We start from the raw sequence: 21752 nt of genomic DNA, 5'->3' as shown, positions 1-21752 counted from the left end.
GAGATGAACTCTGCCTTGTTGGCTGCAGATCGGCAGTTCCAGAGGCTACCGGAGACCTGGAACTCCACGTGGGTCGTGCGCGCTGGGACCACCAGATTAGGGTGGCAGCGGCCACGCGGTGTGGAGCGTTTGTATGGTCTGTGCAGAGAGGAGAGAACAGGGATAGACAGACACATAGTTGACAGGCTACAGAAGAGGCTACGCTAATGCAAGGAGATTGGAATGACAAGGTGACTACACGTCTCGAATGTTCAGAAAGTTAAGCTTACGTAGCAAGAATCTTATTGACTAAAATTATTAAAAATGATACAGTACTGCTGAAGTAGGCTAGCTGGCAGTGGCTGCGTTGTTGACTTTGTAGGCTAGCTGACAGTGGCTGCGTTGTTGACACTACACTAATCAAGTCGTTCCGTTGAGTGTAGTAGTTTCTACAGTGCTGCTATTCGGGGGCTAGCTGGCTAGCTAGCACTGTTGATTACGTTACGTTACGTTAAAAGAACGACAATAGCTGGCTAGCTAACCTAGAAAATCGCTCTAGACTACACAATTATCTTTGTATCCTTTTCCCTCTCGCTCTCATCCAACACTTCCCACACTGCCCCTACTCGGATGGTATCGCGCCGTCCCAACCTTCGCTCTCTCTCCCCCGCTACTCTCTCCTCTTCCATCCTATCATCTCTTCCCTCTGCTCAAACCTTCTCCAACCTATCTCCTGATTCTGCCTCCTCAACCCTCCTCTCCTCCCTTTCTGCATCCTTTGACTCTCTATGTCCCCTATCTTCCAGGCCGGCTCGGTCCTCCCCTCCCGCTCCGTGGCTTGACGACTCAATGCGAGCTCACAGAACAGGGCTCCGGAAGGCCGAGCGGAAATGGAGGAAAACTCGCCTCCCTGCGGACCTGGCATCCTTTCACTCCCTCCTCTCTACATTTTCCTCCTCTGTCTCTGCTGCTAAAGCCACTTTCTACCACTCTAAATTCCAAGCATCTGCCTCTAACCCTAGGAAGCTCTTTGCCACATTCTCCTCCCTCCTGAATCCTCCTCCCCCCCCCCCCTCCTCCCTCTCTGCAGATGACTTCGTCAACCATTTTGAAAAAGAAGATCGACGACATCCGATCCTCGTTTGCTAAGTCAAACAACACCGCTGGTTCTGCTCACACTGCCCTACCCTGTGCTCTGACCTCTTTCTCCCCTCTCTCTCCAGATGAAATCTCGCGTCTTGTGACGGCCGGCCGCCCAACAACCTGCCCGCTCGACCCTATCCCCTCCTCTCTTCTCCAGACCATTTCCGGAGACCTTCTCCCTTACCTCACCTCGCTCATCAACTTATCCCTGACCGCTGGCTACGTCCCTTCCGTCTTCAAGAGAGCGAGAGTTGCACCCCTTCTGAAAAAACCTACACTCGATCCCTCCGATGTCAACAACTACAGACCAGTATCCCTTCTTTCTTTTCTCTCCAAAACTCTTGAACGTGCCGTCCTTGGTCAGCTCTCCCGCTATCTCTCTCAGAATGACCTTCTTGATCCAAATCAGTCAGGTTTCAAGACTAGTCATTCAACTGAGACTGCTCTTCTCTGTATCACGGAGGCGCTCCGCACCGCTAAAGCTAACTCTCTCTCCTCTGCTCTCATCCTTCTAGACCTATCGGCTGCCTTCGATACTGTGAACCATCAGATCCTCCTCTCCACCCTCTCCGAGTTGGGCATCTCCGGCGCGGCCCACGCTTGGATTGCGTCCTACCTGACAGGTCGCTCCTACCAGGTGGCGTGGCAAGAATCTGTCTCCTCACCACGCGCTCTCACCACTGGTGTCCCCAGGGCTCTGTTCTAGGCCCTCTCCTATTCTCGCTATACACCAAGTCACTTGGCTCTGTCATAACCTCACATGGTCTCTCCTATCATTGCTATGCAGACGACACACAATTAATCTTCTCCTTTCCCCCTTCTGATGACCAGGTGGCGAATCGCATCTCTGCATGTCTGGCAGACATATCAGTGTGGATGACGGATCACCACCTCAAGCTGAACTTCGGCAAGACGGAGCTGCTCTTCCTCCCGGGAAGGACTGCCCGTTCCATGATCTCGCCATCACGGTTGACAACTCCATTGTGTCCTCCTCCCAGAGCGCTAAGAACCTTGGCGTGATCCTGGACAACAAACTGTCGTTCTCAACTAACATCAAGGCGGTGGCCCGTTCCTGTAGGTTCATGCTCTACAACATCCGCAGAGTACGACCCTGCCTCACACAGGAAGCGGCGCAGGTCCTAATCCAGGCACTTGTCATCTCCCGTCTGGATTACTGCAACTCGCTGTTGGCTGGGCTCCCTGCCTGTGCCATTAAACCCCTACAACTCATCCAGAACGCCGCAGCCTGTCTAGTGTTCAACCTTCCCAAGTTCTCTCACGTCACCCCGCTCCTCCGCTCTCTCCACTGGCTTCCAGTTGAAGCTCGCATCCGCTACAAGACCATGGTGCTTGCCTACGGAGCTGTGAGGGGAACGGCACCTCAGTACCTCCAGGCTCTGATCAGGCCCTACACCCAAATAAGGGCACTGCGTTCATCCACCTCTGGCCTGCTCGCCTCCCTACCACTGAGGAAGTACAGTTCCTGCTCAGCTCAGTCAAAACTGTTCGCTGCTCTGGCTCCCCAATGGTGGAACAAACTCCCTCACGACGCCAGGACAGCGGAGTCAATCACCACCTTCCGGAGACACCTGAAACCCCACCTCTTTAAGGAATACCTAGGATAGGATAAAGTAATCCTTCTCACCCCCTCCCCCTTAAAATATTTAGATGCACTATTGTAAAGTGGTTGTTCCACTGGATGTCATAAGGTGAATGCACCAATTTGTAAGTCGCTCTGGATAAGAGCGTCTGCTAAATGACTTAAATGTAAATGTAATACACAGACGGCTATGTAGCTAGCTATGTAGCTAGCTACGATCAAACAAATCAAACCGTTGTGCTGTAATGAAATGAAATGAAAAATGTGATACTACCTGTGGAGCGAAGCGGAATGCGACCGGGTTGTTGAGTGCGGAAGTTCTATTCAGTAGACGTTGGCTAGCTGTTGGCTAGCTAGCAGTGTCTCCTACGTTAAGGAAGACAAATAGCTGGCTAGCTAACCTCGGTAAATTAAGATATTTATCCTACGCTTCTGACTTGGTGTACAAGGAGAATACTGTAAGAAAGGCCCATGTTCTGAATTGTGTCACTGTACATTTCAAAAGTGCTGAACAAATAGTTATATTGACTACATCCGTCCTAGCTTGCTGTCTTAATCGAAATTGCGGATTGCCACTTACCCTCTCATTGTCCTCTTATGACATAGTTTGTACATCTCAATTGTCAGTAAGAAACCATATTTGTTTAAGCAAGTCAGCCATATCAGCTATGTTTTTTTTAAAGGAAGGTCCATTTTAAAGGTAAATTAGGCTTAATGAACTGTTTCGCTGCCAGATAAGGCTGTTATTAGCCAGGTGTAGCAGTGGTAAAGATTCACTCCATGGTGCTGAAAAGAAAGCTCTGCTGTTAGAACAGCTTTATGTAGGGCTAAACAGTCAGTCACCGTTGTAGTGCAATTAATATATTGTTCAGTGGCTTTGCTGGCATGCATCTAAATACAATTTTAAAAAATGAGTTTCCCCCCCCAAGATTTACATGCTAAAATCGGCAATGGCCACAGATAGACCAAGGAAACAGATATTTCACCGGATGTAGACATGTGAAGCAACTGCATGGAGTTTCCACTACCTATCAAATATGGTAGTGAGAAGAAGTCCAGTGGCCAGGAGATGGACTTTGAGTGACATTCTGCAAATGTTCTCATCCGATTAAACATTTTATCTCAATACGGTTTTCTGTTCCCACAACTAGAATATGTTTTGAACAGAGTGGACTAAGTTTTGTAGACTTAATTATTAAGTTTTAAAATATCGTTAGCTCGTGTTTTGTCTCTGCCTACCATGACTTATTTGTTCAGGTTGGAAACGACAGGGTTTGTTTGATCGCTGTTGCCTGACCCCACCCGCTTACTTGAGTCGTCACTAGTAACCACAGCCACAAAGTCATAAACCCCGCCTATTTCAGAAATATATCTGATTAAAATGTGATTTAAAACCTAACCACATAGTAAGACCTAAAAACTCATTTTTGTTTTCATACATTTTTACCAAATATACAATTTTGACTTCGTGGCGGTAACTAGTAGAAACCGCTGACGGTCTTGTAAACATCCTGTGGATTTGAAAATAATCTTTGGGCGGGCGGAAGAAACTAAAAAGTCAGCGCCATTATGTTTGTTTTTAGTGGGAGGAGGAGTGGAAAAAAGTAAACTACGGCCGCCAACAAAAAAAAACTACAATTGGAGCGTAATTGGTGAGTTGTTTACATTTTAAATATATTTTCATGTACTGGAATGAAGCAACATTTTTTGCATGTTAGATTCCGATTTTGTAGACACGAACCAACAAAATCATATCACAATACGCGCTCTGTTTTGGAAATGACAGGAGGTTGTTGATTACTGTACGTTGCACAGTGTCACTGGTCGGTAACATTAGTTAGCATATTATGCTAACTACCTACCTGTTATACTGTGGGTATTTAGCTACAGTACATTCACCTTGGTTTATTAAACTGGAACGCTATACTGTACTAATATGTATCGAAATGAATTCGGATCACTGTGGCGTGCGCGTCTCCTGCAAAACCTCAAAAGATTGCTGGTTACCGTTAGCTAGTTGGGTTCGCGCCGAGGTCCCGGATCTTTTATTTTTCTTTATAATTCAAACTATTGGCTTCCTAACTAATTTAAGTAGGTACTCGAGTTTTTAAAATCATTTTTGACAACTAAGCTAGTTGTCCATTGTTAATAAATGTTCCGATGTGTTTAAATACAGTATGTGGTTCAATTTACGAAAACCAGCTGTGCCAACCTACGCCCCCCTCCACATGGACGGTGTTAAGATAATGGGCATAATGCCAACCCAGAGATGGCGTTAGGGGGGCACCTATTTATGATATGTAAACAGGTGCATGATGAGTGTCTGATTAGGATGTTGTGCCCTGTAACATGTTATTCCAGAGTAAAGGATTATGCTTGAACTTTACCAAACTCTCCGACGTGAGTTATGCACATAAGAACAATATGCTACCAGTTCGACACTAGGACAAGGGCTAACATAAGATCGCCCCTGCGGTATGGGGACTATGTCCCCTAAGAGATGGACAATTATGTTCACTGTGGAATTAAAATGGTATGAAGTGCTCAAGCTAATTCTATATGAAAATGAAGATGTTAAGATAATAGGCATAATGCCAACCCAGCGATGGCGTCAGTGGGGCACCTATTTAGGCTATATAAACAGGTGCATCATGAATGTCTGATTAAAACAAACAGTACCGAGTCAAGATCAGGACAGCGCTCATATTGGGCCTCGGTCGCTAACGTAAACTCGTACATCGCCTTGGTCCGTACAATTGCCCTTATTTTGGCCCCCCAAAAACGTAATACCATTGTAAAGCACAATTTCTCCCCTTTCCAACGGAATGAATTACATGACCTAAACGCTGCCCGTTTCTGCATAATTCAAGCAGGCAATGAGCCCCGTCGGGACTTTTAAAAAATGGCGGGTGGGGAAGTGAAACTAATGCGTGGTAGTGAGAAGGAGAGATGTGTGGGAAAATTGCTTTTTTTTTCACTCGATCTGCCCAACTTATCACCTTATCGCCTCTAAAATGTAAATACAACACTATAAAGAGTTTATATAATGTATCATTACATACCCGTTTGAAGGTTTGTGTCGAATTTTGAATCTGGTTTTTAGGGCGGTGCTAAAGTGATCTTAGAAGTAAAACAGCAGCTTTGAGAATGATGATCGTATGCAAAAATGACTAGGTATCCCCCCCCCCTCCTTACCCCCATCACTGTCCATTTCTTGTTTTTAAAGGATGATAGAAGTGCTACACCTGGTGGAGAGAGATTGTAAGACATAAATAGTTGCTTTATGCATGCTGTCCGTTACGACATGACACGTCAAGATGTAACGGAGGGTCAGTTTTATCAACTTTTCTCCAATACTATAGAGCCATTATCATGTCGATCAACGCTTGAATAGAAACCTAGTTCACACCCCAGATTTTGACGTCAACACAGTCGCGACAGTGCCATTAGTTTTCTTTGTAGCCTCGTTTGAATGTTGCGGTTGCGCACATTTGTATGGAATGGGGTGGTGAGTTTACGTTAACTAGTTAGCTTGAGTAAGGAAATCACAAAATTACCCAATTGTTATTGGTTTAATTACTTAATTTAATTTCTTAGTATTCAATCATTGATATTTGTTAATTTTATTAGCATTTATCCACAACGCACTTTCCTCATGCAATGTAGTGTGAGAGTTTTTTTGGTCTGCCAGCAGAGAGGACTGATAACACTGTCAAATTGACTAATGCAAAGTGTAAATAAATCAATGTATTTCTCAAAGTTCAATCTTTCCTTATTCAATATGACCATCAAAGTGTATCACTTCTTGTGATTGGATGTTTTTTTTAAACCTTTGTCCCTGCAGGTTGGTGTCCCCCCCTCACCCTTAGGTGAGAAGGTGCTGGGACAATGTTTTATGCTCACTTTGTCCTCAGCAAACGTGGGCCGCTGGCCAAGATCTGGCTAGCGGCCCACTGGGATAAGAAGCTCACCAAGGCTCATGTGTTTGAATGCAACCTGGAGAGCAGTGTGGAGAGCATCATCTGCCCCAAGGTAAACAAGTGATCATTGATACAGGGCTTCTATTATGTGTTTCAGTCATGTGTCTAGTCTCTATTAAAGTAATGCTGCCGTAAGGGTAGTGTTGTGTAAACCAGTAGACGAGGGTCAATTTTCAACTCGCTGGCTGAGGGTCAAGACGAGAGGTCGACCGATTAATCCTATTGGTCGATTAATTAGGGCCGATTTCAAAGTTTTCATAACTATCGGTAATCTGCATTTTTGGACACCGATCATGGCCGATTACATTTCACTCCACGAGGAGACTGTGTGGCAGGCTGACTACCTATTATGAGAGTGCAGCAAGGATCCAAGGTAAGGTGCTAGCTAGCATTTAACGTATCTTATAAAAACAATCAATCTTAACATAATCACTAGTTAACTACACATGGTTGATTATATTACTAGTTTATCTAGCTTGTCCTGCATTGTATATAATCAATGCAGTGCCTGTTAATTTATCATTGAATCACAGCCTACTTCGCCAAACGGGTGATTTAACAATCGCATTCATGAAAAAAGCACTGTAGTTGCACCAATGTGTACCTAACCATAAACACCAATGCCGTTCTTAAAACCGATACACAAGTATATATTTTTAAACCTGCATATTTAGCTAATATTGCCTGCTAACATGAATTTCTTTTAACTAGGAAAATTGTGTCACTTCTGTTGCGTTCTGTGCAACAGGGTCAGGGTATATACAGCAGTTTGGGCCGCCTGGCTCGTTGCAAACTGTGTGAAGACCATTTCTTCTTAACAAAGACAGCCAACTTTGTCAAACGGGGGATGATTTAACAAAAGCACATTTGCGAAGAAAGCCCAATCGTTGCAGGAATGTACCTAACCATAAACGCCTTTCTTAAAATCAATACACAGAAGTATATATTTTTAAACCTGCATATTTAGTAAAAATAAATTCATGTTAGCAGGCGATATTAAACTAGGGAAATTGCACGCAGAGTCAGGGTATATGCAACAGTTTGGGCCGCCTTGCTCGTTACGAACTAATTCGCCAGAATTTTACATAATTCTGACATAACATTGAAGGTTGTGCAATGTAACAGCAATATTTAGACTTATGGATGCCACCCGTTAGATAAAATACGGAACGGTTCCGTATTTCACTGAAAGAATAAACGTTTTGTTTTCGAAATGTTTTCGAAATGACAGTTTCCAGATTTGACCATATTAATGACCTAAGGCTCGTATTTCTGTGTGTGATTATATATAAGTCTATGATTCGATAGAGCAGTCTGACTGAGCGGTGGTAGGCAGCAGCAGGCTCGTAAGCATTCATTCAAACAGCACTTTGCTGTGTTTGCCAGCAGCTCTTCGCAATGCTTCAAGTTTATGTTTATGACTTCAAGCCTATCAACTCCCGATATTAGGCTGGCAATACTAAAGTACCTATTAGAACATCCAATAGTCAAAGGTATATGAAATACAAATGGTATAGAGAGAAGTAGTCCTATAACTACAACCTAAAACTTCTTAACTGGGAATATTGAAGACTCATGTTAAAAGGTTTCATATGTTCTCATGTTCTGAGCAAGGAACTTAAACGTTAGCTTTTCTACTCTCTTCTCCAACACTTTGTTTTTGCATTATTTAAACCAAATTGAACATGTTTCATTATTTATTTGAGACTAAATAGATTTTTATTGATGTATTATATTAAGTAAAAATAAGTGTTCATTCAGTATAGTTGTGATTGTTAGATATCGGTATCGTCTTTTTTTGGTCCTCCGATAATCGGTATCTGTGTTGAAAAATCATAATCGGTCGACCTCTAGTCAAGACATGGCGGATGAGCATACTAGAGTTGTAGATGCTGATTTGAAGTGAATTGAATTATCTCGCCGGGGGGGTTTGTATTTCTGGACACAGTGTTCTTTCTTATTCTTTAATTGTCCAGGTGAAAATGGCCCTGCGTACATCAGGTCATCTGCTCCTGGGGGTGGTAAGGATCTACAACAGGAAAGCCAAGTACTTGTTGGCTGACTGTAATGAGGCATTCATCAAGATCAAGATGGCCTTCAGACCAGGTAATGTATTGTCTAGGGGGCTTGACTGGTCCAACATATTCTTAGTTTTTTTTACATTCAAGACTCCGAGTTATAGTTTGACTCAACCTCCATCTCATTTAAATCTTCATTTTGCTGTTTATATTTGGCATTTTCATACATTGTTGAATGAACTGAAATTGGGGACTCCTGAAATAGTCCCAATATGAAACTTGTAAGAGGCACACTGGGCTGCTAGACTGTACTGACATTGTAGGACGATGTTATGGCTGTGTATTATGTGGGTCTGTGCCAGCCTGACCCCTGCCTCCATCCCTGCCCTCTCAGGTGTGGTGGATCTGCCAGAGGAGAACAGAGAAGCTGCCTACAACGCCATTACCATGCCAGAAGAGTTCCACGACTTCGACCAGCCACTACCAGACCTAGAGTAAGTCCTGCATGTCATCAAAGGAAATTTGTTTTTTGAGATTTTGCATGTAGCATCGACGAGTTTTCTGTCTCCATTGATGTATATGTTCTGTATGCTCTTACGAGTATTGATTTGCTTGTATCAAGTGCATTAGATGTTCCTTCATTCGGTGTTAGTGATTTATGTTGTCTTTGCAGCGATATCGATGTCACCAAGCAATTCACATTGAACCAGAGTCGAGTGGAAGAGATCACCATGAGGGAGGAGGTGGGCAACCTGAGCCTGCTGCAGGAGAATGACTTCGGTACATAGCAGGCCTCCTAGGCCAATCCTTTCACCACCCCACTCCTCAAACTAAACCTTGGCTGCATCTCAATAGTCTGTAGTGGCTTCCTTTCTTCAACTCCTTCACCTCATCCGCACTGATCTGGATAGGTGATAGCAAATGCTTGGTAGTGGTCTACCATGTTTTTACCGTGGTTTCATATCCAGGCAGATGCTTGAAATGCACCCATACTCCAGCCTATCTCCTCCCTTCCTAGTGCGACAAACACCGCCACTCATTACCACTGTATGTACACTTGCAAAAATGCATTCTAAACATACTCGATGTTCTCCCCCTTCAGCTGACTTTGGAATGGACGACCGGGAGATGATGCGTGAGGAGAATGCCTTCGAGGTGGACATCATCCACGGGGCGTCAGCCTCTAACCTGCTCCTAGACCCAGAGACCTCGGTTGCCCAGATCCCAGACAACTCCAACCACCTGGAATACGACGACCAGTACAAAGATGACTTCGGAGAGGACCCCATGGCTGAGAGCGAGGGAGGCATGCTGGGTAAGAAGGAAGGATATCCTGGGTTGTGATATGTCAAAATTATGTTACAAGCTTTTCTTTCCTTGTCTCTTGTGTGTGTCCCAATAATATATCCTTCCTCTTGAAGTGTGCCCAGGTGTGGGAGGAAGGAGATGTAATTGGGACTAATGTGGCCAATTAATTGTTTACATTAATGAATGTGTCTGGTGTAAAAACCCTGTTTGCTAAGGTTTTAACTCCTGCTGAGCATTGCCACTCCTGTCTGTCTCTAGTTGACAAGCTCCTCAGTAACGAGGATGGGGATGGCATTTTCGACGACCCTCCCGTCATCACCGAGAGCGTGCTGAGACTGCAGGACCACGATGACGAAGATGACTTTGATGCCCTCTCACGTGAGTTGCAACACTTACCATTTGCTGTTCCCAAAAGTGGCTTTAAATTTTCAAGCTGCAATATGTAACATTTTCAAATGGACATAGAAATGTGTTACAGCTGTCGTTCTCATTGAAAGCAAGTCTAAGAAGTGGTGGATATATTCTATGTGCGCTATATCTATGCTTTCTGTACTTAAATTTCGTACACCAGCTTCAAACAGCTAAAAACACTTTGGTTATGGAAAATATATTTTGCACTGATATTTAGATGGTACAAAAAGGTCACCAACCTTTTTTGAGTCTAGATAACTTTGTGTCAAACTGCAAGCTGAGATCTACTGTTCAGATTTTTTTAAACATGACTTAAAAAATGTGAGCCTATGCAACATTAACCTATTGAAAACAGTACTGTAGTAATGAGGTTTGTGCAGTAGGCTATAGGCCCAAAACATCATTGCATAAGGTCTTTGCTTGTCTTGCCAATGCATTGTTCTTCTCAGAATCATTTTTGAGGTAGGCTATATGATCAGTTGTTGTATTACATGTGATGCACAGCTGAGTGTGCATACATTTTTATAAGCTAATTATTTTACTGGGCTGATGAAGCCTGCATCAGATGGTCTGTCTCGGCAAAGGGTGCAGACAGGGTCCGCCTCTCATCGTCCCTCCACTGACACTGACCGAAAAGGGACACCGTCTTCCAGCTGATGGCGAAACTCGAGTTGCACCGCATTATTTCTGCCTCATACACAAATTGATGATGTTACTCCTATGACCAGAGAAAGTGAAATGTTCGTGTGTGTGTGTGTGTGTGTGTGTGTGTGTGTGTGTGTACACACACACCTGATGAAAAGTTTGGGGTCACTTAGAAATGGTTTGTTTTTGAAAGAAAAGCCATTTTTTTCGTCCATTTTAAAATAACTTCAAATTGATCAGAAATACAGTGTAGATATTATTAATGTTCTAAATGACTTCAGTAGCTGGAAACAGCTGATTTTGAAATGGAATATCTACATGGGTGTAAGAAGCGATAAAACTGGCCTTTAGCCTTAATTTCTCAGAACAAGAATAGACTGACGAGTTTCAGAAGAAAGGTCTTTGTTTCTGGCCATTTTGAGCCTGTAATCGAACCCGCAAATGCTGATGCTCCAGATACTCAACTCGTCCAATGAAGGCCAGTTTTATTGCTTCTTTAATCAGGACAACAGTTTTCAGCTGTGCTAACATAATTGCAAAAGGGTTTTCTAATCATCAATTAGCCTTTTAAAATGATAAGCTAACACAATGTGCCATTGGAACACAGGAGTGATGGTTGATTTTATAAATCTGCCGTTTTCAGCTACAATAGTCATTTGCAACATTAACAATGTCTACACTGTATTTCTGATCAATTTGATGTTATTTTAATGGAGGGAAAAAAGTGCTTTTCTTTCAAAAACAAGGACATTTCTGAGTGACCCCAAACTTTTGAACGGTAGTGTACATATAACACACTCCGCTAATAACACAAGCCTATCAATACACTTTCCTACGCACGCATTCATTACCGCTGCAGTGCTGGTTGTAGGTAGAATGTGGCTTTATTTTTATGGCTTGTAAGTTTTGACTAGAAAGTGTTGACAGTGCTGAGTAAAACTTAAACATGAACTTACTCATAAAAACAGTCTCCTCCCCCTCATCTACTTTTCTTATGTTTTGTACACTGTGTGTGTGTGTGTGCAGCGGGAGGTCCAGACAGCCCAGACTCAGGCCCAGCGGAGCTCCTGCCCGCCATGCAGGACCAGACAGAGCAGACCACGCTGGTACACAACGAGGAGGAGGCCTTCGCCCTGGAGCCCATCGACATCACAGGTCTGCGCACAACCTCAATAAATATTATTATTATTATATTTAAATATTGATGTTCATGTTATATTATAACAAACCCGTACTGTTATGTCCGTCACTACATCAGATAGGCCTGTGCCATAACATACTCAATTAGTAGCATCACTGCTCTTCTTTGAGTTTAGCAGCACTCGAGACATTTAACACTTTGAGGTCTGCTCGTCTTTCAAGGCATCCCTTTCACCCTGGATCCTACTTCTGCCACCAAATGTCAATATTCACTTAAGTTATCTTTCTCTTTTACAACTCACAGTGAAGGAAACAAAAGCCAAGAGGAAGAGGAAGCTAATTGTGGACAACCTGAAGGAGCTGGACAGCAAGACCATCCGTGCCCAGCTCAGCGACTACTCTGACATCGTCACCACGCTGGACCTTGCGCCGCCCACCAAGAAGCTGATGATGTGGAAAGAGACTGGAGGCGTGGAGAAGCTCTTCTCCCTGCCAGCACAGCCCCTCTGGAACAGCAGGATTCTCAAGGTAACCCAGCAACTGGTCTGGTAGTTAGACAAACAAGGGCTGTTTACTGTGTTATTGTTCTCAATCCAGCACCTGGAAATGGCTTTCTGGTTTCCCCCCAGATGTATGCATGTTTCATTAGAGCTTTTCTAGATCTGTTTCTATTCTCAACAATTAGTTTGAGGTCAATGTAGCCACTACTTTTAGGGGCTTGTGCATGTTGTTGCTACCTCGCCTCTTCATTTTTTCAGCACTGACTCTATCCTCTCTCCCTCTTTCTCCCCCTCTCACTCTCTGTCCCTTTCTTTCTGTAGATGTTCACCCGCACCCTGACCCCCCTGGTGCCAGACGAAATGAGGAAGAGGAGGAAGGGAGGTGAGGCAGACAGCCTGGATGAGTTCCTAAAGGACTTGGAGAATCCTGAGGTGCCCAGAGAGGAGGCTATGCAGAGGGACATCATCGGTGAGATACTCCGTTCGGTTAACGCACTACTGAATGGCAACAGTTCAATCCTCTACATTGGATGCCATTATAGGCTAGAGGGCCAACTCTCATCATGGATATAATATCAAGATATAGGATACTATTCAAAGTAGTAGACACATTCAAAGTTGTACACTTGGGTAGAGACCTACGCCCAATCTGACACAAGCACCTCATCCATAACAGTCATGTACTTGTACTCAATTGCCCTGGTTTGGTATAGTTTTTAATGTTCTTTCTGTGTGTAATTGTATGTGCTCCAGACCAGACCATCCTAGAGGAGCCCAGTGTGCTGCAGGCATCAACCATGGAGGGCAGCAGGACCACCCTGGACGAGTCAGTCATGCCCCTACCCTCCTCCACGCACGGCCAGAAACGCAAGGCACAGGACACGGAGCCAGGCTTGCCCGTAAATGCCGTGTTGCTCCTCTCAGGCCGTTTAACCATGGCTAGGGAAACTTTAAAGACAGTTTGTCAAGCATACAAGGCTTTTGGAATTTGATATTGTATGTACTGAAAGATCTCATTGGTGTTTTTTGATAGTAGAAGTTTGACCTGCTTTTACCTTTTTGCCCATACTCAACCCCCTACTCAATCACTCACTTAAACATGCTTCCTCTCTCCATCCAGATGGGTACTCTGGAACAGGCCACCAACCATTCAGGCGTGTCCCAGCAGTTGGACATAACAGTGTCGCTGCCCCCCGAGGACAGCACCAACCTCAGCCAGTTCCCCGAGCTCGACCTGATAGAGGAGAAGAAGGACAAGAAGGATGGAGAGGACGGCTCAGACGAGGTGAGATAGACACAAAGATTTTCCAGAGGTCACCGCCAACCCTGGTCCTGGAGAGCTACAGGGTGTGCAAGCTCGTGTTCCAAGCACTAAACAGCTGATGGGATTGCGTGCGCTAGTATAGGGCTGGAGGAATAGCCTGGAAACTGGCTTTCTTGGGACCATGGCTGGTGATCACTGACCTATTCTGTCTTATGTTCCCTTTGAAGCTAAATGTGTAGGCCTACTTCCGGTCTTGTGTTGCTTGTACATTGGCTAATGTGTATGTAGAGTTAATGTTATGTGTGTTCAATGACAGGATGAGGAGGGTCAGGCCGGTGACCAGGACCGAGAGGAGAGGAGGTGGAACAAGAGAACCCAGCAGATGCTCCACGGCCTGCAGGTATGTCATAGGAGAGCTTTTACGAGAGAACTTGACTAAACGTTGTGACACACCAAGTGAACAACCCCTACATTACTAACCAGAACCAGGTCTTACGCCATGCCCAAACCAGACGCCATTGTGCACAAATGGATTTTGTCCCCCCACACCAAACGCGATAACACGCATGTTGAAATATCAAAAACTCTGAACCAATTATATTAATTTGGGAACAAGTCAAAAAGCTTTATACATTTATGGCAATTTAGCTAGCTAGCTTGCATTTGCTAGCTAATTTGTCCTATTTAGCTAGCTTGCAGTTGCTAGCTTATTTGTCCTGGGATTTTACCTGAAATGCACAAGATCCTCTACTCCGACAATTAATCCAAACATAAAACGGTCAAATTAATCGTTTCTAGTCATCTCTCCTCCTTCCAGTCTTCTTTTTCGTCTTTGGACTTTATGGCGATTGGCAGTTAACTTTCATAAGGTGCATTACTACAACCGACCTCAGTTCATCTTTCAATCACCCACGTGGGTATATGCTTCTAAAAAACAATGGGGAGAGGCAGGATTTACAGCGCTTTCTGTGTCACAAATTCAATCAACTTCCATTTTATCGACTGGCAATGCAGATGCTCACGAGCAGTGCGGGTGCAATGATTGAGAAACATGTCAATTTATTTTTGCCATGCACGTGACCGGTGTGGTCAGCATGTTAGCTGTGACCTAACAGTTCTCTCCCTCCCTTCAGAGGGTGATGGCCAAGACAGGAGCCCAGCAAATTAGCCTGCTGGATTTGTGCAGGAACAACAACAAGAAGCAGGCTGCCGCCAAGTTCTACAGTTTCCTGGTTCTGAAAAAGCAGCAGGCGGTGGAGCTCAACCAGACCGAGCCATACAGCGACATCATCGCCACCCCCGGAGCCCGCTTCCACCTCATCTAGAGACTCAACACTGGCTGCTTTTACTCTGAATTTTTTTTTTTTTATCCTCTTACCTAAGTGTTTTTGTCTTTCTTGAGATAAGAATGTTTTTTAAAGGTCAAGTGTTGGGGATGAGGTCTCTGAATCATGAATGGTGGGATTGTAATTCTGTGTATTTTGGGCTTTTGTTATCCAATGAAAGCGCTTTGTTTTGCTAGAATGTGAGTGTTAATCCAATCATGTTGCTTTCCAAGGTTCTATTTCTCTCCCATTAAAAAATAGTTATGTTTTATACCCTTTAGCTAAAAGGAGCATGTAGTATTGAGGAAGTTTCTGAAACACTCGACTGAATTGCATCCACCAGCAATCTTATTTTGAAGACCAATGGTATTTTAGTAGCTTCAAGCATTCCAATGGGGTTGTTCTTAATTCTGCTTTTACAGTCCTTGACTGTAATTTGTTTTTATATCGGCAGACATTTAGGTCTCCATTGTTGTGGGATTTGAGAATGGGCTCCAGAGTGGCGCAAGGCACTGCATCTCAGTGCAAGAGGCGTCACTACAGTCCCTGGTTCGAATCCAAGCTGTATCACACCCGGCTGCGATTGGGAATCCCATAGGGCGGCGCACAATTGGCCCAGCATCGGCCGTCATTGTAAAGAAGAATTTGTTAACGTACTTGCCTAATTACAGGTTTAAATCATGTAGATTTTTAAAAATAGAAACTCTACCCTCATTGCCTGCTCCAGTTTCATATGTTTTTTATTCCAAGTAGTTCCTCCTGAATTGCATTTTATGGTATTACTTGAATAATTCCCTTTTAAGTCACATACTGTGTCAATGAAAATACTTGTATCAATTATCTATGTTAAATGGTTTGACCAGAATAAGACTTTTTTTCACATCAGATATTTTAAGCTATTTAACAAAATCTAAATTTCAATTGTGGGTGTCCAGAAATGACATTTTATTCATCAACTCTTTGATGCAGCTCAATGTCAAGTAATCTCTGGCAACTAGAGAAACTTTTATTTGGTATTAATAATCTAAAAGATAGTTGATAACTACTGGGAAGTCTTAATTCACTTGTTGAGAGTCATTCTTCGATAGCTTGAATACGATATTGCTCATCTTATGGTTCATAACTACAAATGCATTGTTTTGACACCCACTAACTTCTGAAATTGTATATCATGTAATGTTTCAGCTTATCCCTTTAACTCTGCACCGGTAAACTTGCATTCTCCTTTTTGTATAAAACCCAAAATGACACCTTGTAGATACTGTTGCTGAAGTGTATTATGATGTAGTCCTGAGGCCCAGCAACTTGTTACTTTTCTAATAAAATGAATCCGGTTTCAACAGTTCATGTCAATGAATCCTTTTCATAGCTGGTTCATTGAGCCAGTGAATTGGATATAATTGCTATGGACTTACTATAATGACTTTGATCAATACCTTCTGATGTTCAAACAAGATTGAACTGTTTAAGGATACATTTTTTAGAAGCATGCTGACATGGCTGTGTGCTTCTGCAAAATATGTTCTCCAGACATTGAATTGGGATACCTTTAAACTGGCAAATAGAGGAGCAAATTGGTTTAGTAGAGATTATGTATATATATATTAATATTTATTTCTTATATTCAGTTCAACTTTTGGGGAGGGAAAAACATTTATATCCTGCCCTCAAAACATACATCTCTTCCTACCACTAGGGGTTTGGGGTTGGTTTTAGGGATGGACCCTCCCCTCCCTCTCACTTGCGACTTTCCTTTGCAGACTTATTTTTACCCTCAGTCTTAAGCAGCTGTGTCTGTGTCTTTTTCTTCTTCAGGCAGCTGAGCAGGTTGGGGTTGGAGATTTTCCTCTTACGCTTCTTGCCCTGGTGCTCTCCATCCTGCCCAATCCCCTGCAACTCCTTCAGGTTGTTGATGCTCTGCTGCTGGGGTGACCATCTCTCTCAGAGCCACAGCCTGCACATGGTTCACAGAGCATAGGCTGGGCTTGTCCAACACTATGGTGTTGAGGATGATATACAGGAGTGGCACGCCTGGGATCTTCAGGCCTGATGTCACCTCTTGGTCCTGAAATGTAAACAGACAGGAAGAAGTGACTCAATGCATCTGGTATAAACTGGATGCATGCAGCTAGATAGGGGGCACTATTGGTTGTTGATGCTGACGAGACAAGTGTCTAGCACAAGGATAATCAACAATTTTTTCTTGAGCAGTTGGAACATAATTACAAATCATTTATAGACTGCAAATAGACCACAAAAAGCCCAAACATAGAATATTAGACTAAAACAATAACTTTAATCCTTGCTTACATGAGTCTCTCTTATACGTTGGAACAGATTTTCAAAATTAAAATGACTTGTTCAAAACTTGGGGGGCCAAATAAAACCACCCGGGGAGCAAATTCAGCCCGCAAGTTGGGGAACCCTGGTCTAGGACATTGGCCATGTTCCCTCTGCTCAAGCGTTGCTGACGCATACCAGGTCTCAACGCCTGGATAGGTATTTCACGTAGCAGCTAACCACATCGTTGCGTTCCCCTGCGCAGATGTTGCATGAATCAACCAATGGTTGCTTGCCACGTCATCAATTGTGCCATTGGGCACCAGATTGCTATAACATATGTGGTTAGCTGACACCTATCCATGGTTGTAAGATCTGGCATGTGTCAGCAACATCTGAGCAGAGGAACACAAGCCCGTGTTATAGCAATCTGGTGCCCAACTACAGTCAATTGAGATAGCACACAACCATTGGTTGATGCATGCAACATCTAAGCAGGGAAACTCCATCATTGATTGACCCAGGTACATAAAGATGAGATATAACACATACCTGTCTGACAACAAAGTAGTGGTGAGGAATAGTCCCTTCCAGCATTGACAGCAGACACAGAGACGGGGTTCTTGAAATGCTCGCAGTTCCTAACCTGATACCGCTGCAGGATGAGTTTGGCACCATAGAGGTCCTTCGTTGATTCAAGTTCCTTCAGAGCACAACTGTATGACATAAAAACACATATTTAAACTGAATAGTAAAAAAAAGTCATTGGGTAAAACTCATGACAGTGTGATATTGACTAACACAACAGGAACCCCCACTCACTTTGTAGTACAAAGTTGCACCTCTCCCATTAGGTATTTCGGCATCTGTTCTTTGATTTGGATCTTATTTCTTCAGTACCGCCTGGCAAAACGTCCCGTCGATCAGAATTTGAAAGGGCTCTCTAAAACTGAAGTTGTGTTTGTATAAATTAGTGTTTTTTTTTGTCGTTTGATCTTCATTGTAACTAACGTAGCTTGCTAGGATTAACGTTACTTGCTGAAAAATCACACTCAAATTAACGCAATTGCATATCGGGGAGCATTATCTATATTCTGTAAAGGTTCGTCAGTAGCGGTTTACTAGTACACACTATTCGCGGATTCATAACAAATCAAGCAGCACGGAAAATATAAACACGTTTGCTCGGTTGAGTAACAGCTAAATATGTCCGTCTGGAAACAACGACACAGAAGCTAGATAAACACGTTTGCTCGGTTGAGTAACAGCTAAATATGTCCGTCTAGAAACAGAACGAAAGAAGCAAGACTTTCGTTGCTGTCTCAAGCCAGTTCCGTTATGTGCTGTGATACCGCGTTCACAAACTAGTCAGAACTAGGAAACTGACATTTCTGATTTGCTAAATGGTGTAGTTAGTTATACACGTGCCGTGTTCAACCAGTTAGTAAGTTGGACATTTCCGAGTTTCGACTAGTAGAAGAACGCGGCATCTAGTACTGATGATTAAATATGCCTATATGAAGTAAAAACATTATTTTGTGAAACGTAAATTTTAAAAATCGAATCTTGTGGAGAATAACATTTTACACAATTAATACATTATTACCTCACTGAGCTACATGGGTGTGAAAAGACCCTTCATCCAACTTTGTAAATAACATAAATAAATAAATACTGTATGAAAATACTTCTGCCATTTGTAATCATGTCTAACCATTCTAACCATTGTGTCGGCAAATTATTATGTGCAAAGGTAGATGGCAGCCTGGCAGCCATGTGGGCTATCAGTGACTTTTTCAGAGCTGGATATGGCTCTGTACATCCATCCCTTTGATGCATAGAACAGTCCTGTACCACCCTTTATTTTCACAAGCATCCATGTCGAGTAAGGTTTTATATGTAAGATGGTGAAATAAAGAGCAAAACTATTGATTATTAATATATTATTACTTGTGCCCTGAACCTATAAAAGCTCTTTGTCACTTCCCACGAGCCGGGTTGTGACAAAAACTCACTCATTCTTATGTTGAATAAATGTATCGTATAGTTTGTGTGCTTACAATGATGGTAAAAAGCAACATTTGAGAGTACGCTGACCCCGGTGCTAGAGGGGGTTTTCAGCTGGAAGTTGAATGTTTGAAGGGTTACGGGACTATAAAAAGTTTGGGAACCACTGGTGTAGGAGAAGTGGAATTTAGATAGCATCCATTTCGTCGGCAATAACAAAGGCGAATGCCATTGTCTGACATTGTCGCATTTCATAGAAACAGCAGAAGTTGTCTGACTTTTTATATTATATTCTTTATTTATTTTTTCTTTGTTAAATTTAGGGGGTAGACCAGCATTGTTGTGGAAATGTTCACTCAATCACATTTCTCAGATACCGGAACTTGTGAATTAAAATGTACTTTATATAAAGTAACAAGCCGAGCTGGCCCATGGACCATCTGCCGGACTCAGTCTCAGTCCACTCTTTTTATACAGTTTCATGCTCATACAAGTTTCATAGTCCCTCCACTTTATGCTAATAACCATATCCCCTCGGCTTTACACCACCATTGTTTCCAAATCAAAGTTATTTCCTCTAGGCGGGGTTTCACCTTCCTAGTTCCTTGGATCAATTATATTGATGGCGCACCTATACATTATTTCCAGAAAATAATAAGTACAGATTACTATAGGCAATTCTAAGATTGCTACATGCCATTATCGGACTATAATATTACTACGGGCCATTCTAGGATTAAGTACAGATAACTATAGGCCATTATAGAATTATACAAATAAATACACTTAATCCCAGGATTACACATAGTGTCTTTGCTTACTCCCTTTAGTGCTATTTAATCTTTTAACAAGAAGCACATTCTCTTAACAGAAAACACCCATTGCTTTAATATTGCAGATAGATTGTAGCTTCCATCAATGTAATTGTCTGCATCACTTCCAATCCCCCATATATTTTTTTGCAAATATAAATATATCTATATATACATACATACATATCTTTAAAAAATATATATATATTTCCTTTATTACCCTACCACACCTACCCCCAATTGGAGCAAACTAGTGAACAACAACGCTTAGGCCTGTATTTCCAGTTTATACATGCTATATACATTTTATGAACACAGTCTATTTTACAATAGTTTTATTTTGTTTGTTTTTAAGTCTTGTCCTTCCTCCACCCTCAACCTCTCCCATACAGGTATGATGTCCCTCCGGTTTGATTTCTATTTGCTATATCTTTCAAACAGTGCTCTTTCAAAAATGTTCTTAACCTATATACGTATTACGGGCACAGAATGTTTTATATGAGTTATCTTGTTGTTATTAGTCCCAACCTTCACCTGTTAACACCATCCATATTGGATTTCTATTTGCCATATATTTTTAAACTGTGCTGTGCTGTTTCACAAAAGTTCTGAACCTTTCTATTCTAATTATTATATTATTGATCGATTGACTGACTTTTTTAGATCGCCCAGTAGTGCTATCTGCAGCGTTAACTGCAGGTAAATATTGCAATTCTTCAGCCATTCCTGGACCTGTGACCAAAACAAAGCTACATGTGGACTGTACCAAAACAAAACAAATGAAGTTGTCCGACTTACTGTCGGTGCATATGTAGGCTACTTCCCCCGACTTTCGTCTACAGTCGGCTACTTTCTCCTTACCACTCAAACGCGCCAGTGTCTGTCTCCCGCTTCTCAAGTACTGAGGTCCCGCAATTGTGTGGGAAGTACCTGGGCTAGTTGGTGCTTTCAAGACAACTGAGATCTCGAAAAAAAAACGAGGTCAAATCATGACGTCAGTGATTTTCAGGCCGAAAAGTCAAAGCTCGAGAAAGATGCACAAGACTCAGACTTGTCCTCTGGCTTCAAAACATTAAGTACAACTCTAGTGGTAGTTAAACTGTAGATCTCGTCTGTAGCTGTAGGCTAGTCCATCTAGTCACAAACTTTAAAGGTCATGAACAGTGAAAATCATGTTTTTCATGAAATTGGATGATATTTGGACGAAACCAGATTAAAGTATGATGATCAAAGTATGAAAAATACTGTTGCTTCTACATTTTAAAAGTTTGATCATAAAGTTACTGGTCCTCTCTGTAACAGATGTGAAATGGCTAGCTTAGTTAGCGGTGTGCGCTAAA

General features: G+C 42.7%; 1 protein-coding gene and 1 pseudogene across 3 annotated transcripts; one reads left to right on the top strand and one right to left on the bottom strand.

The window, feature by feature from the left end:
* The first annotated feature begins 4134 nt into the window (after nucleotides 1-4134).
* Nucleotides 4135-16655, top strand: LOC124012379 (double-strand-break repair protein rad21 homolog A-like). Of its 2 annotated transcripts, none has more exons than XM_046325946.1 (14): nucleotides 4135-4374; nucleotides 6567-6754; nucleotides 8679-8808; nucleotides 9115-9214; nucleotides 9394-9500; nucleotides 9823-10035; nucleotides 10287-10406; nucleotides 12111-12239; nucleotides 12529-12752; nucleotides 13046-13193; nucleotides 13478-13623; nucleotides 13845-14009; nucleotides 14305-14388; nucleotides 15122-16655. In XM_046325946.1, the coding sequence occupies exons 2-14, from the start codon at nucleotides 6611-6613 to the stop codon at nucleotides 15311-15313; spliced, it is 1902 nt and encodes a 633-aa protein (XP_046181902.1). In that variant the 5' UTR covers nucleotides 4135-4374; nucleotides 6567-6610; the 3' UTR covers nucleotides 15314-16655. The 2 variants fall into 2 exon arrangements, with proteins under 2 accessions (XP_046181902.1, XP_046181903.1); XM_046325947.1 differs by lacking the exon at nucleotides 4135-4374 and adding an exon at nucleotides 6018-6051.
* Nucleotides 16645-18667, bottom strand: LOC124012380 (annotated as a pseudogene). Its single transcript, XR_006834717.1, has 3 exons — nucleotides 18416-18667; nucleotides 18146-18309; nucleotides 16645-17378 (listed from the first exon to the last, which is right to left on the bottom strand). The product of XR_006834717.1 is annotated as an rRNA-processing protein UTP23 homolog (transcript).
* Between the last annotated feature and the right edge of the window lie 3085 nt (nucleotides 18668-21752).

The sequence above is a fragment of the Oncorhynchus gorbuscha genome, linkage group LG24 (assembly GCF_021184085.1).
Source record: "Oncorhynchus gorbuscha isolate QuinsamMale2020 ecotype Even-year linkage group LG24, OgorEven_v1.0, whole genome shotgun sequence".
Taxonomy (NCBI): domain Eukaryota; kingdom Metazoa; phylum Chordata; class Actinopteri; order Salmoniformes; family Salmonidae; genus Oncorhynchus; species Oncorhynchus gorbuscha.
Note: the sequence above shows the minus strand (reverse complement) of the source record. Positions and strands in the feature narration are given on the sequence as shown.

Bases quoted from the DNA above. Each gene is read 5' to 3' on its own strand.
- LOC124012379 (XM_046325946.1), top strand. From the start codon at position 6,611: ATGTTTTATGCTCACTTTGTCCTCAGCAAACGTGGGCCGCTGGCCAAG. The intron at 9,501-9,822 runs GTACATAGCAGG...CTCCCCCTTCAG, and splicing joins GCTGCAGGAGAATGACTTCG to CTGACTTTGGAATGGACGAC. The intron at 13,194-13,477 runs GTGAGATACTCC...TATGTGCTCCAG, and splicing joins TATGCAGAGGGACATCATCG to ACCAGACCATCCTAGAGGAG.